The following is a 13,856-nucleotide window of genomic DNA, read 5'->3' on the forward strand; positions in this document are numbered from 1 at the left end:
GTAGTCAGGAGACTAGTTTTTTTTTATTTCATTTATGTTGTACGTTTTTGAAGACATTTTTTATGTTGGATGATTATGTTAGTTAACTATTTGAACCTTATTTAATTCAAAAAACCTGACGGTTTTAAATTCTGAAATTTCTTAAATTTCTTGAATACATAGCAACTGATGCAGATTCATACATTTCTGGAAATACTCACTACTTCATGACAATGGCCAACATAATGAAAACAAACAAATACAAGATACACTTGAAATAAAACTTCATCATCCTTGCCATTTCCGAAATCTCCTTTTTTATACCTATCACTTGCTCTTTCATGACATTTCCACTTGATGCATCATCACCTTCATCTTCACATGCTATATTCAACTTTTTTGTTATTGTCAAATGATCTTCAGTCAACCACGACACAAAATGATCGCAAGGTACACACTTAAAATACGCTTTCTTCGGATTAGTAACTGACCCGGAAATCATGATGATAGCGTTTCTTTGACAACGATTGCAAATTTGATTCTTAAAATCAAGGCTTTCAATTGGGTGGTTTCCCCACATTGAGGATGATGTTGACATAAGTAGAGAGTTAAAGAAGAAAATGGAAGAAGATGAAAATGATTGGAAAATAGAAAAAGTTGAAGATGAGTTCAGAAATACCTCAATATGTAGATGTTTATATAGGGAAAATGTTACCGTTGTAATTCAAAATAACCGTTACAATTCAAAAATAACCGTTACAATTCAAAAATAACCGTTATAATTCAAAAAAACCGTTATAATTCAAAGTAACCGTTATAATTCAAAAATAGCCGTTATAATTCAAAATAACCGTTATAATTCAAAAAAACCGTTATAATTCAAAGTAACCGTTATAATTCAAAAATAGCCGTTATAATTCAAAGTAACCGTTATAATTCAAAAATAGCCGTTATAATTCAAAAAAAACCATTATAATTCAAAGTAACCGTTATAATTCAAAAATAGCCGTTATAATTCAAAATAACCGTTACAATTCAAAAATAGCCGTTACAATTCAAAATAACCGTTACAATTCAAAAATAACCGTTACAATTCAAAATAATCGTTACAATTCAAAAATAGCCGTTACAATTAAAAAATAGCCGTTACAATTAATAGCTTATAAATAAGCCATTCTATGTCAATTTCAATCACAACATCCAATCCTATTCACTCACTACAATACTAAAATGGTTCTCACAAATGCTCAAAAAATCAGAGTTTATCAAATAAGAATCGATCTAATTGTTCAAAATTTACCAATTCTAATTGAGCGTCTTGAATCGGTGGTTCCCGGTGACCTTTGTATGGCACATGCTTGAAGAGCCTCCAATTGGTAGCCTTTGTATAATTTTAGCCGGAAACCCGGATCATGTTCTAACTCCAGCAGTTAGAGATGAGGTTGTTTCTGATGAAGTACTAAACGAGAAGTTGTGGGAGTTTCGCAGGTTAGAAGTGATATCTTTACATATTTTGAGCGCATTCTCACCGTGATCGATTACCCAAGACTATCAGACTTATGTGCCGGTAGAGTGCCCAACCAAGGAATTCTTTATCTCTACATCAATGATTTGTTGACTCAATATATGTCTACCCAACCTGAAGAAATTGAGATTCAAGATCATGAAGAAGATAAGGAATTGTCATCTTCATCATCGGAAGATAATTAAGTTCGGTAGTTATTTAATTATGTTATGTTTTAAGTAATAATCGTTTATGATATGGGTTTGAGGTTTAGGGTTTAGGGTTTGGGGTTTGGGATTTGGGGTTTGGGGTTTGGGGTTTAGGGTTTGGTGTTTAGGGTTTGGGGTTTGGGGTTTGGGGTTTGGGGTTTGGGGTTTGGGGTATGGTATGTTTTAATTGGTTTATGTATTAATTATGTTAAATTGTGTTTTAAGGAATGTTTTAATTAAAATATGTCAAATTGTGTTTTAAGGAATGTTTTAATTAAATTACGTTTTAAGTCATTTAATCGGATGCAGAGGATAATAAACTACAATAATTGGATAAATAAAATATAAGGTACAATAATCGGATAAATAAAATAAAAGGTACAATAATCGGACAAATAAAAGCAAAGATCAACTCGCGAAACTGCGCCATACAGATAGCTGATGTCGATACAGACCATCATAATGAGCTACGCTTTCATCATGTACCCAACAAGGGGCTATTGGAGGCATAGGTGACAAGGGGCGTACCCGGAGCCGCAAATAGTGGTTTCCCGCATGTAATACCCATAAGACACCATATGGGGTACGTACTCCGGGGGGGCTCGTAAAGGCAAATTAGTATAACTACCATTCCAATGTCGGTGACCTTCTTGATCGTCAAATGAAGAAATACAACATATCACCCAATTGTACATCGTAGCATAACCATATAGATCGAAACTGTCCATCCAATGACCCGAGCCACACGGTATTTGATCCATAAATGTAATTCTAGCTACTTCCGCATCAAATCTCCCTGGGCCATAAATATGATCACGGTAAAGGGGACTACGGATTTCCCTAAGTAAATCTGTTCTAGCCATCGTGAAATGAGATTGGTCACCCCGAACAGCATGTGAGAGAACTCGAAAACCACAATGACCGTCTCCGGAAGGATTAAACCACGCTTCTAAATGCTCGTGAAACCAGGAAGGCAAAAAGTGAAGATAAGGAAAGTACCTCGAATGACCAATGGTGTAGTTTACCTCAAGAGGTGCGCAATACGATGTGCCGAAACTCCCCGTACTCGTGGTAGCAGTGGTAGACGGTGTACCGGGGCCCGTTTGAGTGGATCGGGGGGTACTATACGGAGTAAAACGAACCGTCATAGTAGAACGGGGAGTAGACGACGGAGTAACAGGAACCGTCGGAGTAGAACGGGGGGTACTAGACGGAGTACGTTAGGAAGACGCGTTTCTTTGGGGCGTAGCACTGCCTACTCGAACCCGAACCCGTGCATGCTCAACGCGGACGGATCTCTACGAGTTCCCCTACTCGGACGTCCTCTAGGGTTCTCGTTCACCCGGGGCTCGTTAACATCCTCCTCTTCCGGATGTATCTGAGAGTAAAGGGCATCGAACATGGATGATCTCATACTCGTATCTGCATTCCGAATTTCATCGAATAACTCCTCCAATCGATCATCGTCACAAGTCGGCATTGCCTCCGAACCATCGTACTCCAACTTCCTCCAAAATGCATATAACACATCAACAGGGACCCGAGATCCGTTTCTAGCAATGCGATGAAGTGAACAAGCACATAACAAACCAAGTGTAGTAGCCTTTACACAACCGCAATCGATAATCAAGGCATCTTCCGTCATCTTGGCACCTCTTTCGAATTCTTCACGCAATTCACTGATGACATTCTTTGATATTTTTAAAGAAAGTCTGGAAAATAATCGCTGAATCCTCGTCAACCGCTTCGATCTAGATAACTCCAACGAGTGTCGGATCTCAACATGTTGCGTTTCCATCAAAGAATGAAACCTTATCCAAATGCCATCAACGGCCAGTTTCGCGCTATTCAACCATCTCTTCAAATTCGCATGAGCCGACTCAACCCGGGATGTAGAAGTATTCCCAAAACGAGTTATCTTGTTTGTTTTATACTTGGCCCATTTTTCCAAGTGCGGGAACCATTGCCTCTCAATATAAGCCGCCACTCCCGCCCATTGTCTTGCCAAATTGCCCCACGCCACATTAAACTTATCTTCGGTCTCCGCCTCGACAACCGCTTCAAACAACTTACAAGTTATGTGCTTAGCCCAACTATCCTGACCCGTGATATCAAGTGCTTTCGTCTCCACGTTAGAATATATATGCCAAAGACATAGCAAGTGAGACGAATCCGGAAAAACAATGGGAATCGCGTTCAACAAACCTGCCTCGCAATCAGTAACAATAGGATTAGGTTGAACGACATCATTGAGAAGGGCCTTCAGTTTCCGTAAGACCCACAAATATCCATCCTCGGACTCATGCGTCACAAGAGCATACGCGATGACAAAGCTCTTCCCGTGTGACTCCAACCATCTCAACAAGCGGAAGACGGTATAAATTTGTCTTGTACGTGGAATCGATCAATACCACATAATAGTATGATCGAAACATCTTAACGGCTTCTGGATGAGCCATGAACACGTGGGTTAGCTCATCGGTCTCCTGATCAGTGACCCAATAATGAACGTACTTATGCTGAACCGCAAGTGCTAACATCTCACAGCCGGGTTTCTCCCATCTCTTTACTCGGCCCTTACTTTCTGAGAACGATTGTAGATTTGTCGCCGATTAGGTCTTGACTTTTCCGGATTCCGCTGATGCAAACCCGCACTAATAATTGCCGGTCTAACGTGAGCTATAACTTGGGCATCGATATAAGCCAACTCCTCGTCATCAAACTTTGCAAAGTATCTGTCGCCGTCACAATACAACGTTAAAGCATGATTATGAAACCCGGATCTTATCACAAGCTTCCACTTATTCTCTTCTAATTCAACAACTTTCATTGAAAATTTGCATTTGCACCACGCGGTAGCCGTGTTACCCCTAATTAAAGAATCGGCATCCTTATTTACGGGACCTTTTCCACCCATCCGACAAACAAAATAATCTTGTCTCAAATTCGTGTTACGACCAACTCTCTTGTTGCTTGCTATTTTTATACCAAACCCGAGTCGGAGTCCGATCTCATATGCCCAATTAAACGCTTCAATACTTGATGCAAAGAACAAGGTAGTCGTAAAATGATCTGAGTAATCAATACCGTCTCCATCGTTAATCACCTGCGCACGCATTTCGATAAATTAGTTATTAATTAATTATTTGCTACGGAACGAGTCGGAATAAATAAAATAATTAATTAATACAAAGACGGTAATTAATTATTTCAATTGTATTATACAAAACGAGTCGAAAATATTAAAGATAAAAATATAATATAAAGACGGTAATTAATTATTTCAATTGTTTTATACAAAACGAGTCGGAAATATTAAAGATAAAAATATAATATAAAGACGGTAATTAATTATTTCAATTGTCGGAAAAAATAAAAAAATAAAAAAAATATAATACAAAGACGGAAAATAATTATTTTAAATGTTTTACACAAAACGAGTCGGAAACAAAAAGAAAAAAGAAAAAAAATACACGGTTTGGGCCTTGGACGAAAGGATTTTTTGTCCAAAACCAGGCCCGGACGAAAAATTCTTTCGTCCATAATGGGCCTTGGACGAAAGAATTTTTTGTCCAGGCCCGGTATTGGACGAAAAATTCTTTCGTCCAAGGCCCATTGTGGACGAAAGAATTTTTCGTCCATTACCTGGTCTGGACGAAAAATCTCTTCGTCCAGGCCCAGTTCGTGTTATTTTTTTTTTTTTTTTCAATTGCATTTTCAAATAAATCCGTCACAAATTCTATCATAATTCCGTCTACAATCAAGGCATCTATCCTAATTCGGTATTCAATCGATAATAAAACATAAATTTTTGACAAAACAAAATCGTAAACTCACCTCATTACTAGCTTCATTGTTGGAATCGTTGTAAAAATCGTTCCCGTTCATGTTGTTAATTACAAATACCGCTCTTTTTTTTTCTGAAAAACCGACTTTTTTTTTTCGTTTCAAAAATTTTAGTGAGACGGTGACTTGTGTTTTAGTGAGACAGAAATTGCATTTTAGTGAGACGGAGACGGAAATTGCATTTCAGTGAGACGTATATGGAGTCATGTTATGGAGGGCAAACTTGGAAATTTACATTAATTGTCGACGATAATTAGTAAAATGTCGACGACATATAGCAGGACCCTTATAAAAATCGCTCATTTTGCTCTGATTATGTACTTAGGCTCTGTTTTTTTTTTTTTTTTTTTTTTTACCTTAAAAATCACTTAATTTAAACTTACTTCAGATCCTATAAGTTCAGTTCAGTTAAGTTCAGATCTTATAAGTTCAGTTCAGATCCTATGCGTCACTTAATTTAAGTTCAGTTCAGATCCTATGAGCCACTTATAACTTAACCACTTAAGATAATCGACATATGCTAGTTCAGATCTTATGCGTCACTTAATTTATGTTGAGTTCAGATCCTATAAGTTGAGTTCAGATCCTATAAGTTCAGTTCATTTCAAATCCTATAAATTCAGCTCAATTCAGATCCTATAAGTTCAGTTCAGTTTTGTTCAGATCCTATAAATTCAGTTCAGTTCAGATCAAATCAGTTTCAGTCCAAAAAAAGAGGGTCTTACTTTTGATTAAATGCTTTTCATACCAATCGGAACAGCTAACTTTCAAATTGGAATTTTTCATTTGCTCGATATAAATGGTATCCTTGTTTGGTTAAAACTTAGGGTAAGATTATTGGTAATCTTGAGACAAGACTTTGGTAAGTCTTGAGACAAGACTCACTCAAGACTACCAATAATCTACCCTAGTCTTGATAGAGTCTTAACAAAGTCTTAAGTTGAGTCTTAGAAATCCAAGACTCAACTTAAGACTTTGGGTGAGTCTTGATCCCACCTTAAAGAAATATTAACCAATGGGTGACCAACATGTGTCCTTTCTTTTTGTTAAAAAAATAAAGTGAAGTGGAAAAGTAGAGTCTGAGATGAGTCTGACGGAAAATGTATAAAATCTGAGGTGAGTCTGAACAATAAAGAAATAATAAAAGTTAGTGAAAAGCTGATGTGACAGAGTCTTAAGACTTGGAAGAGTCTGACTGATAATCTCACCCTTATACCATGATTAGAGCGCACGACAATATCTTTGTCTACTGCTTTGAACATAATAAACTGGCCATTTGCATTGGAAGTGAGTAATGTCGGGTTCAAATTTGGACATTTAAACTTTATAAGTATGTTTGTATTCAACTCAATTTCTTATCAGAAAATTATTACGGATTACTTAATCATTTTGAGAATTAGGCTTAAAAGTAAGTTGGAGGTTCAAAAAATCAAGCTAGATTGAGTCTATTTGGATTTCAATTTATATTTTAAGTTTGTCTATTTATATATGATCTAATTCTTTTTTTTTTTTTTGAAATAATTCTTATCAGATCCGCGAGTAATATTACACCAGAAGAACCGCCATTTTTACTTATGATAAAAAGATACTTGTGAACTCGGGCCTGGGCCGCACCCGCATGAAGGAGAGAGAGAGTCCGACTTATAAATCCAAGGAAGTTCCATCCCAAAATCAATTGGCAATGGATGGAGTGACTCCTTGGTTTATATGATAGACAACTCTCTCCTCTTTTTTCAATGTGAGATACTCACATGTGCCTTTATCATGGGTGAGCTGTATCTTGACACTCCCCCTCACATGTGAGGTCCCTGTTCAGGTAGATTGAAACTTCCTTGGACTTATAAGTAAAAGTTGGGTCAGAAAAATTGCAGTTGGACAAAAGACTTAAAAAATCCAATCTGCCTGAACAGGGACCTTACATGTGAGGGGGAGTGTCAAGATACAGCTCACCCATGATAAAGGCACATGTGAGTATCCCACATTGGAAAAAGAGGAGAGAGTTGTCTATCATATAAATCAAGGAGTTACTCCACCCATTGCCAATTGCTTTTGGGATGAAACCTCCTTGAACTTATAAGTTGGACTCTCTCTCCTCCATACGGGTGCGGCCCAGGCCCGGGCGATAACCGATCTTAACAAAATCACAACTACTTTTTTTAATCCTTATTTAAACTAATTGTGAAATAAGGTTTTATCAGCGAATAATGTGCAAAAAGTCTTCCACGCAAAATGTAGGAACATTCCTCTTGTTTCTTCCTTTCTCTTGTGAGTTGTCAGTTGTGACTTCTGTTTTACCGGTCCACATACAAACACTTTGAAATCATCCAACTTACTCCGTACATGTTTTGCTTCAAGTTGCTAAACGTCAACCATTCGAATACAAAAACTGCAAGTGACCTCTTACAATCCTCTTTCTCTTTTAATATTATTTAAATTGAGTGTGAGTCGTTATAAGTTTGTGACCATCATAAATGAGAATTTGTAAATTCTAACTAAAACTCAAGTTAGTAGAGCCAAAATGTGATGTTTTACGAGTACAAATATAGATAGAACATTTTAGAAACAAATTACTCATTCCACCATGATTATTTATTTACATGTAATTAGAATTTAATTAAATCACCAGAAATTATAAAAGATAAACAAATGTTTAAGACGAAAGAAATAGTAATTTAATAGAGTAACCTAAATAAAAAGAGTCAAAATTTAAACAAAATCAAAATATTCATTGCGATAATTATATTACATTAGTTAGTAGTACTTCGTAATAGAATTAGTCAATTAACACAAATAATATTGCTCTAATTAAAAATCTCTAGTACCATTAATTATGAGGAAGGTGATAAATGAACCATCTCTGATGCGTGTCATTTATATGATGTTTTACATCTCTTTTTACACGCATTTCAGAGCTCATTTGTGTAATATTTGTTGCTTTTCTCCCTATTTCCGTCTACTTCCGTATTTTGTACTTTATTGCAGAAATGTGAAGAATTCGACGGGAAATCAAGCCAAATCCGTCCCCGGGTAAGCTGCATTGTAAATGACGTAAAGGAATTGCTTAAGGAACGAGCTTGGTGCGCGATCCAAGGCCCAAAAGACAAGTCCACGAGAATAAAGAAGTCAAGTAGCAGCTCATCCGGTCGATCGACTAGTCCCATCAGTCGATCGACCAACTATCGGATCCCAGAAGCTACTGTTGCTGAGGAGCAGTCGATCGACCAGCCTGAGTAGTCGATCGACCAGATTTCTTTACCAGACGAGAATTAGAAAGTCGTGAATCTCAAGGCCCGTGAAGTTTAGGTTTTAGAAATAAGTTGTTGCGTTTATTGCTATATAACGTAACACCAACATCTAGTTTTAGTATCAGAAAATACATTAAGTTTCACATCACAATAGTTTAGTTTATTTTCCGAGTAATTAGGGTTTGGTATATCGACTTTAGCATTGGAATTTCTGCACCTTTGTTCTTAATCTTTCCTCTGGAATTTTCGGTATTTGATTCTGCCCTAATCTTAGTTTATTGCTTCGCTTTCGTTAATAGTATAGAATTGATAGTTAATGCCCCAAAGCCAATTGTCATATTTTCGCTGTTATTATTTACATAAAGCATGAATTCCGTAATTGTCATGAGTTTATTTGTTGTTTTTACATTCACCATGAGTAGCTAAATAGTTAGTGCTAGGATGTAGGCGATTTATGGTTAGGCGGCATTAGATTGAACACGGACTGAACCCGCGTGTCAGTCGATCGACTGACATTGTTGGTCGATCGACTGACCTTGTAAGGTTATCTTTCGTTTTAATTGTTTTTAATCTTGTATTTAACGAATCGAATGCATGCGACCAGTTAGATACCTATTTTGTGACCGACCCATTAGACCGAAAGGTAGGGTAGGTTGCTTGACCATCAATTAATTCGACTAAACTATGCTAAGATCGAAAGATAGGTATAGTTTAGACCATTAGTCGCTTTTCAGGACGAAAGTTAGTATTAGTGACATTAGGGACCTATAGCGAGATCGAGAGATGCTATTTGTTAGGAGTGGACCGAGAGGACCCCTTATTTCCCGCCTTACTTGTGTTTGATTTAGACCGACTTAGTTTTTGCCTTAGAAGCTATAATGACCCGACCATCCTAGTACCCTTCTTTTATCTGTTTAAATCATATCTTTAGTTTATTTTCCTTTTATTGTTTTTAGCTATAGAACAATTCAAATCAACCCCCATATTAGTTACCTTAGACTTTCATTAAACAACTAAAGTTTACAAGCGCCTCCTTGCGGATCGACCACGTTACCACTAGCCTAGGTTAGTTTAATAGGAGATTATAAATTTTATCTTTGGTACTCACAGCGACGGGTATCAAATTTTGGCGCCGTTGCCGGGGAGGCAATAGTCCTAATTTTAGTTGTTTAATTTTCAGTCTTTCTTAGTTTAAGGAACATCCGTTCCTTAAACTGTTCTTATATTTTGTTGTAGTTTCCTCTTATGCGCAGGTCACAGGGTGGAGAATTAGTACCATTGAACCCTGAGATTGAGAGATCCTTGCGCGAGTTGAGTTTCTGCACACTGCTGGTGCAGTCATCGATGTCGGTCTAGGTACCTTAACTTTCAAAGTGGGAAAGCACTCTATTGTTTTTGCCCAGCCGGCTAAGAAAAAGGATGTCATGTGGCTGTCACTTGTAATACGGTTTACGAAAAGAAATCGTACTTTGTGCTTCCTGAATTGCCTATCCCTATTACTACTCGCTTTGTGTTAACCCCTCCGCCCGGATTGGGAGCAAAAAGGAGGAAGAACTTGTTGTTTTAGATAATGCAGGAGCTGGTTTGGGAAGGAAGAGCATTTGGATGCTCCAGCTGCGACGAAGCCCATCATTCAAAGAGGCGGTCTTGGATGCCTAAGCTATGGGACTGATGAGGAAGTGGAAGATGAGCCAGTGAGATGGTCTGATTTGGATTCTGATGATCCAAAGGAAGTCCTTGATTGGGGAGATGACGAAGGCCGATCCATTTGAGTTCTCCGATGTCAATGCTTAGAAGGGTGCAAATGATAAGATGAGCACCATTGAGGCTACCTCTAGTAGCCGAGAAGTTTAAGTGGGCCATACAGTGGTCCTTCTTGATCAACTATTAGTTGATCAAGTTCGATTATAAACTTCACTTTATTGCTTTCGAACTATTTTTTATTGCTTTTGTGTGCGCGAAAACTTCGCTTTTATTTCGTTTGCTTAGGATTTTTAAGTACTTTAGACTTCGTTCTGGGTTTTGCGCAATTTTTGGCGCGTATCATTGTGCTTTTGCAGGTATTTAGAGCTTATTAGCTCAAATCATTGAGCAATTACGAAGAAATAAGACTCGCAAAGATATTTTTCGATCGATCGGCACCATTGGTCGATCGACTGAACTGCAGGTCTAAGGAGCTACTGTTCACGACCACCTGGTCGATCGACTTGGTGATGAGGTCGATCGACCACTGCTGCTGCTATGTTCATTCACGACCTCTCCCCTGCTGTGTTTGGTCGATATGCGGTCCTAAGGGAGTCTTCTACTCCACTTTATTTCCGTCAAATTGTCTATTTCTTCTATTGCCTCATTTTTGCACAATTTTACGCTTCAAAATTGTTTTCTTGATCTTATGCGTGGTTTTTAATTGTCTTTTCGTGTCCTTATTGGTAGCATCACTCTCTGAAACCTCCTAGCTCATATTGGTTTTGGGAGGTTTCCTTTCTCGCGCTTAAAGTCTTGTGAGTTCCCAAGTCTTTACTTTATGTCATTATGTTTTTATTTCCCTTTTCTCGCAAATTCCCGTTTCTCTTCGCTTTCATTACATGATTTTGCACAATGGGGACATTGTGCGATTTGGTTTGGGGAAGGGTTTTGCGTCGCATATCATTTGCTTGCATCCACGTTTTAATTTTGTTTTTGCTTTGTTTCATTTCATTCCTTCATAAATCCAAAAATCCAAAAAAATTCAAAAATTCAAAAAAAATTCCATAAAATGCACGTTTATTTTAGCATATAGGTCGAGTCGGAACGGTAGTATTCCCATGATGATTTAGCATTTGCACCTGTTTTGCCTGAGCCTTGCTTGATTAACATGTTATTAGTAGAATCGTAAGTGCATATCTACGAGTTTTCGTTACATTCTTGCTGAACTTGAGACTTGACTTAGGAAATTGGCAACCTACATCATATTTTCTGAGTTTTAGAGCCTATAACTGGTGACATTCATGACCAGTTCATCTAGGAATGTGAGTAGTACTCCTTATGAAACATGTTTCCTTAATTTGCATAATTATGAATTTGATCTACTTAATACCTGTATGCATTCGGTTTGTGGTTAGTTGACACATGTGGTAGAGGTTTCCTTTTTCTCATTTTACCCATAAGCTTCACACTGCCAAAAATATCCTTTTTTGTCCTATCTACTACATACTACACATAGCCTGCCTTTGTCAAGCTAGTAGCCTAGTTTTTGGGATTGTTACTCGTTTTTGGTAGCATTTGCTCATGTTTGAGGTATTGTTGGGAAAATGAAAAGAAGGGAAAGAAAGATTGAAAAAGAAAAAGAAGAAAAAAAAGAAATGAAAAAAAAAGAAAAAAAAGATGATTCGAAAAAGAAAAAAAAAGAGAGAAAAGTTTCTGTACTGTTCAAAGCAGTCGATCGACTGACGTTCGTGAAAGAAAAAAAAGTCAATTCGCATGATTTAATCCTTATCTTTTGGCGATTTTTGCTCCCATGATTCATTTATATCCTATGGGGAGTTTATTGATTTATTAGTTTGGAGCTTGTGAGTTTTGTGCTTGTTGTGGCACTGTTTCGTTTGATTATGAGCAAGAAGTTGGATGTTGCCATTTGGTTCCGTTTTGGTACTAGCTTGATCACCTGTACCTCCACTTTACCATAAAATGTTTTGCCCTTTCTTACCCATACCTCACACTTCCATAATTATACCTCGGCATGTGTCAATGGTCATCTGTTTGGTTGGAATGCATATGTATGGTCATAGAGGTCATCTTCATAATTTATTTCTTTGGCATGTTTTCATAGGTCGATTAGGTGAGAGTCGCTACAAATTTATTCTTCCTATCTTACATATATATCACCTGCGCTTATTGAGTGATTTGAGTGGCCCGTGAGAGTCCAATTTGATAAGTCTCTACAGTTAACGGTTCAGCAGTTTTCGACGACTTTATAACTCGTTTGCATGATTCACATTACTAATTGATTGTTGGTTGTGCATTAAATTGGTTTAGGTTTTACAGTTGTCAATTCGCTCTGAGATTGAACTCGTTCCATTAGGTCATTAGATCGAGTCTAGTTCTTGCTTGGGGACAAGCAAGGTTTGGTTTGGGGAGATTTGATGCGTGTCATTTATATGATGTTTTACATCTCTTTTTACACGCATTTCAGAGCTCATTTGTGTAATATTTGTTGCTTTTCTCCCTATTTCCGTCTACTTCCGTATTTTGTACTTTATTGCAGAAATGTGAAGAATTCGACGGAAATCAAGCCAAATCCGTCCCGGGTAAGTGTTTGCATTGTAAATGACGTAAAGGAATTGCTTAAGGAACGAGCTTGGTGCGCGATCCAAGGCCCAAAAGACAAGTCCACGAGAATAAAGAAGTCAAGTAGCAGCTCATCCGGTCGATCGACTAGTCCCATCAGTCGATCGACCAACTATCGGATCCCGAAGCTATCGTTCTTTGAGGAGCGATCGATCGACCGGCCGAGTAGTCGATCGACCAGATTTCTTTACCAGACGAGAATTAGAAAGTCGTGAATCTCAAGGCCCGTGAAGTTTAGGTTTTAGAAATAAGTTGTTGCGTTTATTGCTATATAACGTAACACCAACATCTAGTTTTAGTATCAGAAAATACATTAAGTTTCACATCACAATAGTTTAGTTTATTTTCCGAGTAATTAGGGTTTGGTATATCGACTTTAGCATTGGAATTTCTGCACCTTTGTTCTTAATCTTTCCTCTGGAATTTTCGGTATTTGATTCTGCCCTAATCTTAGTTTATTGCTTCGCTTTCGTTAATAGTATAGAATTGATAGTTAATGCCCCAAAGCCAATTGTCATATTTTCGCTGTTATTATTTACATAAAGCATGAATTCCGTAATTGTCATGAGTTTATTTGTTGTTTTTACATTCACCATGAGTAGCTAAATAGTTAGTGCTAGGATGTAGGCGATTTATGGTTAGGCGGCATTAGATTGAACACGGACTGAACCCGCGTGTCAGTCGATCGACTGACATTGTTGGTCGATCGACTGACCTTGTAAGGTTATCTTTCGTTTTAATTGTTTT

The 13,856-nt window shown here is 37.6% G+C and overlaps 1 protein-coding gene across 1 annotated transcript; it reads right to left on the reverse strand.

The window, feature by feature from the left end:
• Positions 1-2,947: 2,947 nt before the first annotated feature.
• LOC141589774 (uncharacterized) lies at positions 2,948-4,232 on the reverse strand. The gene is made up of 2 exons (XM_074410398.1): positions 4,104-4,232; positions 2,948-3,952 (listed from the first exon to the last, which is right to left on the reverse strand). Exons 1-2 carry the CDS (start codon positions 4,230-4,232, stop codon positions 2,948-2,950), a joined length of 1,134 nt encoding a protein of 377 aa, XP_074266499.1.
• Positions 4,233-13,856: the final 9,624 nt, after the last annotated feature.

This window comes from Silene latifolia, chromosome 7 (assembly GCF_048544455.1).
Source record: "Silene latifolia isolate original U9 population chromosome 7, ASM4854445v1, whole genome shotgun sequence".
Taxonomy (NCBI): Eukaryota; Viridiplantae; Streptophyta; class Magnoliopsida; order Caryophyllales; family Caryophyllaceae; genus Silene; species Silene latifolia.